The 11,153-nt window shown below is 43.4% G+C and overlaps 1 protein-coding gene across 1 annotated transcript in view; it reads right to left on the reverse strand.

Annotated features, from left to right (window-relative positions):
- The window catches only part of LOC147108579 (bactericidal permeability-increasing protein-like), a 69,224-nt gene extending 58,521 nt beyond the window's left edge, over nt 1–10,703 (reverse strand). The window contains exons 1-5 of the mRNA XM_086005265.1: nt 10,616–10,703; nt 9,965–10,112; nt 7,601–7,709; nt 4,105–4,233; nt 404–556 (exon numbers count right to left, since the gene is read on the reverse strand). Coding sequence (XP_085861391.1) covers nt 404–556; nt 4,105–4,233; nt 7,601–7,709; nt 9,965–10,088 — 515 coding nt within the window. The 5' untranslated portion in view covers nt 10,089–10,112; nt 10,616–10,703. The remainder of the gene's footprint in view (nt 1–403; nt 557–4,104; nt 4,234–7,600; nt 7,710–9,964; nt 10,113–10,615) is intronic.
- Nucleotides 10,704–11,153: the final 450 nt, after the last annotated feature.

Here is an 11,153-nt window from a genome sequence, read left to right on the forward strand (position 1 = left end):
GCCCTCAAAAAAACCCTCGGCACCACCGGGCACTCCAGCTAGTATTGTTATATACGTGTTTCACAATGTGTATACCTCGGGTGTTTCACAATGTGTATGTATACCATGGGTGTTTCACAATGTGTATATCTGGGTGTTTCACAATGTGTATATCTTCCATGTTTCACAATGTGTATACCTTCCATGTTTCACAATGTGTATACCATGGGTGTTTTACAATGTGTATACCATGGGTGTTTTACAATGTGTATACCTTCCATGTTTCACAATGTGTATATCTTGGGTGTTTCACAATGTTTATATCTTGGGTGTTTTACAATGTGTATATCTTGGGTGTTTTACAATGTGTATACCTTCCATGTTTCACAATGTGTATATCTTGGGTGTTTCACAATGTGCATACCTGCTCCCTCCATGAAGCTGAAGGTTGAAATTGTTTAATCTTGCTCCACAGTCATTGTAGCTCAGCACTGGTCGCGAGCTGTCCTGTGAAACGTTGACAATGAATGCAGCTGAAAGATCGTTAATGTTCAGCTCAAAGGTTCCTCCATCGTTTCTATTGAAAGGTAATGCACATGAAACAATTGCTGGTACATCTGCCACAGTCGCGTATAAAATAGCCAACCCTCATCAGAGCAGTTTATTCTTCCAAACTGCTACTTGTGCCCAAAACAAAGCATCATCACGCATCAATACAGAGTAGCCGATAATTCTGGCACATATAATGATGAATATATTATCTTACATAATGCTGTTCACATTAAAATGATTACCTGACTTGTTAAATGTTGTCACAATCTTTTGTCTCCCCTTCTGAATTTAAATCTTCCTTGCAACATTTGTCCCTATGCACCTATGTACACAGCTTTGAATAGATACAGAATACTACAGTCAGCAACCAATTCAAGTCCTTCATACTTGTAAAATTAAGTCCAGGTTCTGCCATATAATGCATAATATTATAGAATGGATTATGTGGCAGATACGAGACAGGAAAATAAACTTTAAATAAACTTTAAGAACTTAGGGGGAGAAATTCAGTTGGCTGCGCCACCCGTTAGCGCCTTAAGAGGGCGCTAAGTGGGTCGCAAGCCACTGCCCACGTCTCCCGTTAAATTCCACGGGACACTAGTGGTGGCGCTAGCCGTTAGCGCTGCGCCGCTACCGATGACATAATCGGTGTGTGCAGCGCCCCGCTGACGCCCTGTCCGCGATATTTGGAAGTGCCCCCTGATTTACCGCCGGACGCTATGTGTGACCGGTTCAGGGGGGCCTACCTGCGGCGGGGGAGGTGCAAATTAAAGGAGGTACGGGGCGGCCATTTTTGTTGTTGGCCGCCTGCCAGCACCTGTCTGCACTCCCGTCCCCGGCCTCCTGAACCCCCCCCCCCCGCGGAGTGCCAGCTGCGTTCCTCGGTGCCGGGCTCTTTTGCCTGCACTCCCGATCCTCGGGGGCCCAGCTGGGCCCAAATCGTGCTGCACAAGGCCCCTCCCCTTTAAGAAGGGGAGGAAGGCCTGCAATAACGCAGCGCGACATGCCGCAGCGTGTGGCGCTGCGGCACGTTGCGCCACGATATTCAGTCACAGCGCCCCAAGAGGGATGCGTGGCGCCTCCAGTAGCGCTGCACTTCCCTTTGGGGCGCTACCACTGAATTTCCGGCGGGTGGCCGCGAATGCCTCCGGGGCGCTACTTTTAGTGCCCTGGCGAGGCTGGCGCCCCAAACGGGGCTAGAGTCAATTTCTCCCCCTTAGTCTTTTAATTTTTTTAAATTAGAGCACAATCAATTGTAGATGATTTAACCACTGCCATATAATTAATTAGGCCTGTTACCACATTGTGAAAGTGGAACACTAATGAGATGAACAAAAAGTTAATATAACTACAATAGAGGCTCTCATAAAAAGGATTGCCCTCAAATCCCTACCTTGAGAATTTCCATTCTTAGTTCTAGTATTGGGTGAGGTACCACATTAGGGCTAGCATTATTTGCCACATGTAGAGTTAGAAAATACAAAGGTCGATTGCCCTAAGCTGTTTCCGTGCACCCATTAATGGCCATAACAAAAGCAGAGATCTGGAACCAGGACATGTGTCTACTTGTTAAGTGAGGAATAGTACATTGTTTCAGTCATGTGAATTTTGTTGGAATGGCTATTCAATGCAACAGACCACTGTAGAATGTTATAAAGAGCATAAATCCACCGGTGAGACCTCACTTGCAGTACTGAGTCCTGTTTTGATTCCCATACTTGTGGAAAAAAAATACAGGCACTGAACCGAGCTCAGAACAAAGTGCCAAGGATGATATTGGGGTCTTAAATCAGCAGTGAAGCGCTGCCGCAGAAACTCAGTCTGTTCTCATTGTAAATAGAAAGGGCAGGGGACACATGGGGCCAGGTCTTGCTGGCGCGGGGCATCACGCGCCATGCCCTGCTAGTTAGACATGTTCGTGCACGTTTAGGTTTTAACATATTTTGCTCACAAAGTTGCTGGAAGTGCGAGCTGATAAAGGTGTGGTGAGGGCAACGGGGCATTTGAGACCTTGGTGAACCACTGTGAGTGGAGACTGCATTCAAGCATTTATAAAAGATATGCACAGATTCCTGGTTTAACAAGGAATTAATGGAAATGGGCATTGTGACAATTCAGGAGGAAGGTGAGCAGAAGAAAAGTCAGGGATGAGAAAAGACTATACAGCTCATCGAAGCTCGTCTCTCCGGTACATTATCACGTCACATCTCTGGTTATATTTTGAATAACTCCAGTGCTTTTTCCATGGGATCTACCTGAGAGAGCAGATGGGACCTTGGTTTAACATCACAGCTGAAAAATGGCACCTCCGACAGTGCAGCACTCCCTCAGCACTGCACTGGAGAGTCAGCCTAGATTTTGTACTCTTGAACTCACAACCTTTTACTCGGAGGTGAGCGTGCTACCACTGAGCCACAGCTGACACTTGTAATCACAGTGTCGCTTTTTTGGAGGTGGCATTCTCAAATTTTACAATGTTCTCCAAGTATAGCCCCAACTTTTTGCCCTGTGTGTTACTTTTAACAAATCTGCAAACACGCTGTTTGCAAATATATTTACAGATTCGTTAAAATGAATGCACAGAGGCACACATCAGGAAAAGCCCAAAGGGCTAGAAATTTGGCTGGTTAGCGCCTCCCATTAGCGCCTCTGGGGGGGCGATAACAGTGCGCTAACCACTTACTGCTTGGGCGCGGCGAGAAGATCGCCTCCTGCTATATTCAGCGGGAGGTTTGCGGCAACGGTATGGCGTTACACCCCGATCTCCTTTGCCCAGAGATTGTGACATCATCACCATGCGCATCGCCCCGGGAGCGCCCTGGAGCCAAACTTCGGCTCCGCCCCCTGCAGCATCGCCGGGCGAAAACACCGGCAGCTGCAGGAGGCGTTGATTGGGAGGTCAGGCGCTTCGGGGGCGAAACTTAAAGGCGAGGTGGCCGAGGTAGGAAAAAAATACTGAAATGCTCATTCTCTGGTTTTTTTGCCTTTTTTCCCCAGTGCTCGATCAGCCTGGCTCTCTGCTGCAGAGCATCGGGCTGATCGGGCCGGATCGCGGCTGCCGTCGGGGACCAGGTAAATTTTTCCCTTGCAGAGCCTGCAGCGATGGCCCTTCCCTTTAAGGGAGGGAAGGAGCCTTCCAACGCGGCAGTGCTGCACGGCCCAGTGCGCAGCGCTGCTCACCTACCGCCCCGCCTGTTGCACTCCAAGAAGGAAGTGGAGCACTTTCTTTCGCACTCCACTTCATTCCTGGAGCGCAAAACCAAATTTTTAAAAAGTTGAAAGACATTAGCACCTGGCACTAATTTTTTCAACTTATAAAAGTTAGCGCCCCAAACGGGGCTATAATGAATTTCTCCCCTTTGTATTGACATTACAGGAGTTGGTGTATACAGCAACCCCGAAATGCTAATTTGTTTCTCGCACTTCTCAGTCAGAGAGGTTACTACTTCGTTGTTATTTGATTGTACTGTTGTCCATGGTAAACATTAGAAGCTTGTCATTTGACATTTAACAGAATATTATACACTAAATCCTTCAACAACAGGCTATCAGGAACATTGAACAAAAACATACATCAGTCCAAATGTCACATGCCAATTTCCGCCAATGTCAATGTGGGTATTGTCCACTGAAAATTTGACACCAGAGCTGGGGACGAGTCCTACGGTAGAGTTAGGCAATCCAAAACTCTTAATGTACATCCTGTGAATACAAACAAACATTAGCTTTGTACGTTCATGAACAAGGATGGAGAAATATATTTAGATTGATTTCAAAATGAACAGAAGTAGTTTCTAATAATATTACCACAAATCCAATGTACAAGTCACACTGTCAGGAAGATTTCAACTCCCTTGAAATATGGATTGTGACTTTTACTTCTTGCTGAAACAGCAGCCACAAAAAGGGGGAGAGACCTATACACCATTACAATGTAACCTGAAGACTGCAGTGTATATTAAGAACACCACATTGGTGATGATATGTTACAGGCACTCTCATGAAAGACTCACGTCTGATAAGCACTACAGCTGGTGAGATAGTCCCTGGCACTAATGAAGGAATACCTACAACTCACCTTAAGTTGCACGATATTCTGTTTATCTGTTGGCACACAACTGCCGCAAAAACTTAAATGTAAGAAACTCCAGTCTATTTGAAACTATAGATAACCCACTTATATTTTTTAAAAATTTGACTAAAATGTTGTCAATACTAGAAAATAAACTCAGCACTCTCGGTTTATGCCAAGACTCAGAAACAATGAGGTAATGGTAAAAGTGTATTGCAAGTATTTCCTATACTCTCAGTTTCAATGGCACCCAATAGCAACATTTAGATGTTAAATCAGGAAAAATCATTCCTTTGTTGGGAGAAAACTATAGGGTAAGTATTTGCATGGGCAGTAATTTGTTGGAGCAGATTGCCACCCGATTATAGAGCCCCCGATTATAGAGGCCTCCCGATTATAGAGCTCACCCGATTATAGAGCCCCCGATTATAGAGGCCTCCCGATTATAGAGCCCACCCGATTGTAGAGCCCACCCGATTGTAGAGCCTCCGATTATAGAGCCCACCCGATTATAGAGCCCACCCGATTATAGAGCCCCCGATTATAGAGCCCACCCGATTATAGAGCCCCTGATTATAGAGGCCACCCGATTATAGAGCCCACCCGATTATAGAGCCCACCCGATTATAGAGCCCACCCGATTATAGAGCCCACCCGATTATAGAGGCCTCCCGATTATAGAGCCCACCCGATTATAGAGCCCACCCGATTATAGAGCCCACCGATTATAGAGCCCCCGATTATAGAGCTCACCCGATTATAGAGGCCACCCGATTATAGAGCCCCCGATTATAGAGGCCACCCGATTATAGAGCCCCCGATTATAGAGGCCTCCCAATTATAGAGCCCAACCGATTATAGAGCCCACCCGATTATAGAGCCCACCCGATTATAGAGCCCACCCGATTATAGAGCCCACCCGATTATAGAGCCCACCCGATTATAGAGGCCTCCCGATTATAGAGCCCACCCGATTATAGAGCCCACCCGATTATAGAGCCCACCCGATTATAGAGCTCACCCGATTATAGAGCCCACCCGATTATAGAACCCACCCGATTATAGAGCCCACCCGATTATAGAGGCCACCCGATTATAGCGGCCACCCGATTATAGAGGCCACCCGATTATAGAGGCCACCCGATTATAGAGGCCTCCCGAATATAGAGCCCACCCGATTATAGAGCCCCCGATTATAGAGGCCACCTGATTATAGGGCCCACCCATTTATAGAGGCCACCCGATTATAGAGGCCACCCGATTATAGAGGCCTCCCGAATATAGAGCTCACCCGATTATAGAGCCCACCCGATTATAGAGCCCACCCGATTATAGAGCTCACCCGATTATAGAGGCCACCCGATTATAGAGCCCACCCAATTATAGAGGCCACCCGATTATAGAGCCCACCCGATTATAGAGGCCACCCGATTATAGAGCCCACCCGATTATAGAGCCCACCCGATTATAGAGCCCACCCGATTATAGAGCCCACCCGATTATAGAGGCCACCCGATTATAGAGCCCACCCGATTATAGAGCCCACCCGATTATAGAGCCCACCCGATTATAGAACCCACCCGATTATAGAGGCCACCCGATTATAGAACCCACCCGATTATAGAGGCCTCCCGATTATAGAGCCCACCCGATTATAGAGGCCTCCCGATTATAGAGCCCACCCGATTATAGAGCCCACCCGATTATAGAGCCCACCCGATTATAGAGCCCACCCGTTTATAGAGCCCACCCGATTATAGAGCCCCCGATTATAGAGCCCACCCGATTATAGAGCCCCCGATTATCATTCCATTGATTTCAGTTGGGGATTCAATTGGACTGAGCCCAACATCATTCGGTGAATACATTATTTGAAGTCCATTTCCCCTCCATGGAAATGAACTTCAAATAATTTTTTCACCTAACATTGCTAGGTGTGTTGAAAATCATTGTCTCTCCCCCAGGGTTTCCCCATGGTGGTTGTGTTTAGTTTGTGCATGGTTTGTGTCTAATCTAGTATTACCCCAATAGGAAAGGAGGAAGTGAGATGGCAGGCTCCTTGATCTTAAAGGATGGCTCTTGGGATAGCAATGGCTGTGCACTTCCTTTTGTAAGCTCACAAGATGGCTCCTCAACCAACTGCATCACATCCGAGAGTAGAGAATGCTTAGACTTCTTTAGGTCACTTGAGCGGGTTGGCTGAGTGGCAGAGATGTTGTATCAGCCTTGAGAAGCAGCTACCTGATCTGTGCCTACTCCCCACGTGCTCCTGTTGTTGGGTGCACCCTCAGCAAGTCCTGTGATCTGTGCTGGAGAAGACTGCAGTGCTGCAATGAAGTTGTTGAAGCCCACACCAGGGTACTGTCCAGAGCATCAGTTAGAATATTCCCGAGAGAACTCACGGCTGTGTTTAGGATTACTGTTAAGGAGGGCTTGGCCATAGAGGTGCTACATGCTCCACATTGTTCTCAAAAGCTGTCAAACACCACTGAACAGGTGTGATTAATGGACTCCTCCACGGCAGATGTCATATCTTACAGAATTCATCCCATGTGCTCAAGTTATCAGTGCTCGGAAAGCAACATGCTGGGAAGAAAGATTTTGTGCAATATAATTTGTAGGATAATAAAAGTAGAAAATAAACAATTAGAAAGCAGAAAATAAAAGAGTATAAACATTTATCCAATGAAAAGAACATTGGCACTATTCAAGACATATAGTCACAATGATCATGACAGACATAGAATAGACATAGACATAAACAGACACAGAATCTTTCATTACAAAGATAGATCTTTATTTCCTTATTGTTTTATGGTACTTTCTGATACATAGTTTAAAAGGAACTTTAGTAACAAACTTAAATCAGTCAGTATTTCATCACTTCCTATAGTATAGTCACTTTGTGACCTTACAATGGAACTGAAGCCCAGCAAGCTATAATACAGTAAGAGCTGTTGATACAATAAAAGCGTGTTTACCTTGTGTCATACATACCCTGTGATACGATATTCTATCCACCCAAGCAGGTCTATTTTCCCACTTATATCTGGCAGCTGAAACTCTTTAATCTTCTTCTCAGCAGCAGTGATGCCAATTTGCCTGGCTAATCATTTTAAAACAGGGATACAATACGTAAAGAGTGTTAAACCCATGTTAAATATTTTAAATTAAACTTCTTGCTTTCTGCCATCGGATGCAAATAAAAGCTTTGATTTAGCATCAGAAAGCGGCCCTGTAAAATGTGAATGAGCACAGTGAAGACTGCCGGCCATAAGGCCAATCAGAAGGCAGCATCAGCAGCATTTCTAGAGAACGTAAACTCTAACAGAGATTAGAAATCTGCACATATTAAAAATAATAGAACTTTCTGGGAGTATGTTCAAGGGGTCACACTAGGTGACATTTCCAAACCTCCTAAACTTCAATCTCTCCATTTACCAACGATCTGAATCATTTTACTGTGTTATAGCCATCTGTTATTTTCTCCATGATTATCATATTCAGTTTTCCCATATTAACCTGCACAGTTAATGTATCTTTTTACTGGAACCAACCAATATTTTAGGTAAAGGGATATTTCCAAGTTTTAATGACCAGTTTTTGTTTCACGAGATAATGCTGATAAATGCGGCAACAGTTTGTCTCTTATGAAGTTAAGGCAAAACTAGTTTGTGGGCAGTATTTCATACCGTGCTATTACAATAGCATAATTTTCATATAGGCCCAGATTTGCAGTAGAAATAACAGTGAGGCTATCAGCGCTTACTGTTATTAAAGTGTAAATCGGACAGCAACTTCCAGCGACTGCACATACGCAGTTAAATGCAGAATTCAGGAAGTTGCTGTCTGAGTTACACTGCTCCACCAGAAGCAACGCTACACAGGTACCTCACCGAGAGACCCGGCATTGAAATACATGGAACGGCATGAAGTTGCAGTACTTACATGATTATATACCCAATAAACACATCAGAAAATGTTTGGGCATGTCCATTCCAGTGTAAGTTAATTTTTAACAGTGTGATAAGTCTTAATTACTGCCAAGCAACCTCTCTGGCACTGAAAATTAACTTTTACAAGTATGTATCTCATCTTTCAGCTTTTTAATGATTGTTGGAGATTTAAAAATTTAACCCAATTTTTTTTAAAACTTTTTTTTCTGTCTCTTTTATTTCTCCCTCTTAATCACACCTTTCTTCCCCTCTCCTTATTTTGCTTTCTATACCTGATTTGACATTGAATTCAATATTCTAGCGGACACTGCTTGGTTCAAACTCTGCCCGCCTCAGTAACCATTCTTCAATCTGATTGGTTAAGGCGATACACAGTTGCTTGCTCTGTTCACACAGGTCCCAGATCCCCTGCAGGGGGCACTGCGCTGAAAATGCCTTTCTAATCACAGAAAGTTCCAATGCAAAAGTCTATTTCCAAGTTTAAGTGTACTGAGCGGTTGGTGCCGTTCGATCGCCGCTGACTGCAAAATCCGGGTCCATATGTTCTTCTATCTCATTGCCAAAAAAACCAAATGTGAGTTCTAACACCGGGTTTTGCCCATCATCCTTGATGTTGTGTGTGTTTGTGTGGTGAAACTGAAGTCTATATATGGACAGCGCTGAAGGCTGTGGATCAGGGCAATATTCCATAGCTGTGACTTTTCATTATAATATGCCTGTGTCTTGCTCTTGAGGTACTGAGCCCATTACTAACCACTGCCCTGTTTCATTTTCTTCAGAGGCCTGATATGCTTAACCTATCAAGCCCAGTTCTGGCCATTCACCCTGTAAAATTCCCTCATATTAACCAGCCCCCCATAATGTTCGGTACCCTCCTCTCCAGGATCATAACTTTCAATTTCCTGATCAGTATACGTTTATTGCATCTATTCCTTCAATTTATCATATGTTAAAATCACACAGCACCCATAACTTTACAACCTCATTTTGCAATGTATGATTTCCTGAGCTAGAGTGCCTTAAAATCTACAGCACAGTTGCTTAAATAGACTGTCCTCCCTTTTGACTAGAGCCTGAAAATGACACTACAAACTTATTGCTAATACCCAGCTCACTTTGGCACCTTCAGCTTAGCCTCCTCGGATCTTATGTGATTTGTTCTTTTTCTTGTTCAGTTGATCCGGCTAAAATATTGCATCTATTTTACTATACAATTCTAATGTAAGGTTGAAATGGGTAGGCCACAATCTCTTGCCCATTTTATAATGCAGAATTCACACACACAGAGTGGTCCTTTAGAACTTAGATAAAAACAATGACTAATTTCAGAATTCTGCTATGACTCAAAGTGAAAGACACCAGGATACATTGAGATTTTTTTTTTAAGTATTCATAGTATACGTACCATATTCTAAAGCTTTCTGTGTAATTTTGCTTTGTATTCCTGGATTGGGACCAGACTCTCCAAGCGTAGTTCCAATCAGAACAAGAGTAATACAGACTGACAGGTACATTTTTGCTTCCAACATTCAATTTGGATCAGCAGGATATAGCTGCAAAATATTACATTAAATAACAAAGTTTCCTGCTATTTAAGTTTTTCGCAGTTCACACATATATCAGTAATGTTAAAAAGTTCAGGATCACAATGACAAAAGAAATGGTATTTCTTGCTTGGTAACCTCCAGTACTGGTGGTCCAACTAATCAGCTGCAGTATGAGATGATCATTTGCCATAATTCCTTGTCTAATTAGATATCTAGGGTTTGCAGGATTTGCTGTTGTTGGTTCCAGGTATTTTACTCAGATAATGTGATTTTCAAAATATAGTAACAGGAAAAAGTCAATGGTCAAATTCAGAGCAAACATGCTTTCTAAAGCCAGCTTCTGCAATACATAGCAGTTTTTGAAGGGATTAAACTTGTCAGGATCTATATTAAGTATAATAAAAGTGCACAGTTATAATACTTACTTTCATAAACTACAGTTTTAAAATAAATATATTGCAAATATCAAACCAAGGACTGCAAGACTTTTTTAACCACGATAAGCTTACCTTCTCTGCAGTGACAGTATCTGCAGGGTTCAAGTGCAGCCACTTGTTCATGTGAGAAAACTGTACTTCTCCAAAGTATTTTTATTTCATTTCAGCAGAAACAGGAAGAAATGTCAGATCAACGACAGAACAGATACCATCGTGTTAACCACGTCATGTTTAACCCAATGTCTCAAAACAGGAGCTTTGATGAGAGTAACAGATTAATGCTAACACATTAAGAAGAATTGAGACGTTTGTAAATGAGCAGTAATTACAAGAGATACATCAATCCGCTGTATTCTTTTTATAATTGATCTTAATATAAACATGTGACCATCACACGCTGCTTCTTTTCTAAGGACTGACAGCAGTTGGAAAGTGGCAACACACAGTCCTCAACCTTGCATGCATGTACAGACCATTTCAATGTTTTGAGTTCCCTTTCCTTCCAATCCTGGGATAACTGAATCCTCCTCTTGACAAGTTTCTAAGAATGTGGATGCTACGGTGCACAGGCATATATCCCACTTATCAAACTTACTAGACAAATGTCAAA

Source organism: Somniosus microcephalus, chromosome 13 (genome assembly GCF_052327205.1).
Source record: "Somniosus microcephalus isolate GS21.2 chromosome 13, FLI_Smic_1.0, whole genome shotgun sequence".
NCBI classification, from domain to species: Eukaryota; Metazoa; Chordata; class Chondrichthyes; order Squaliformes; family Somniosidae; genus Somniosus; species Somniosus microcephalus.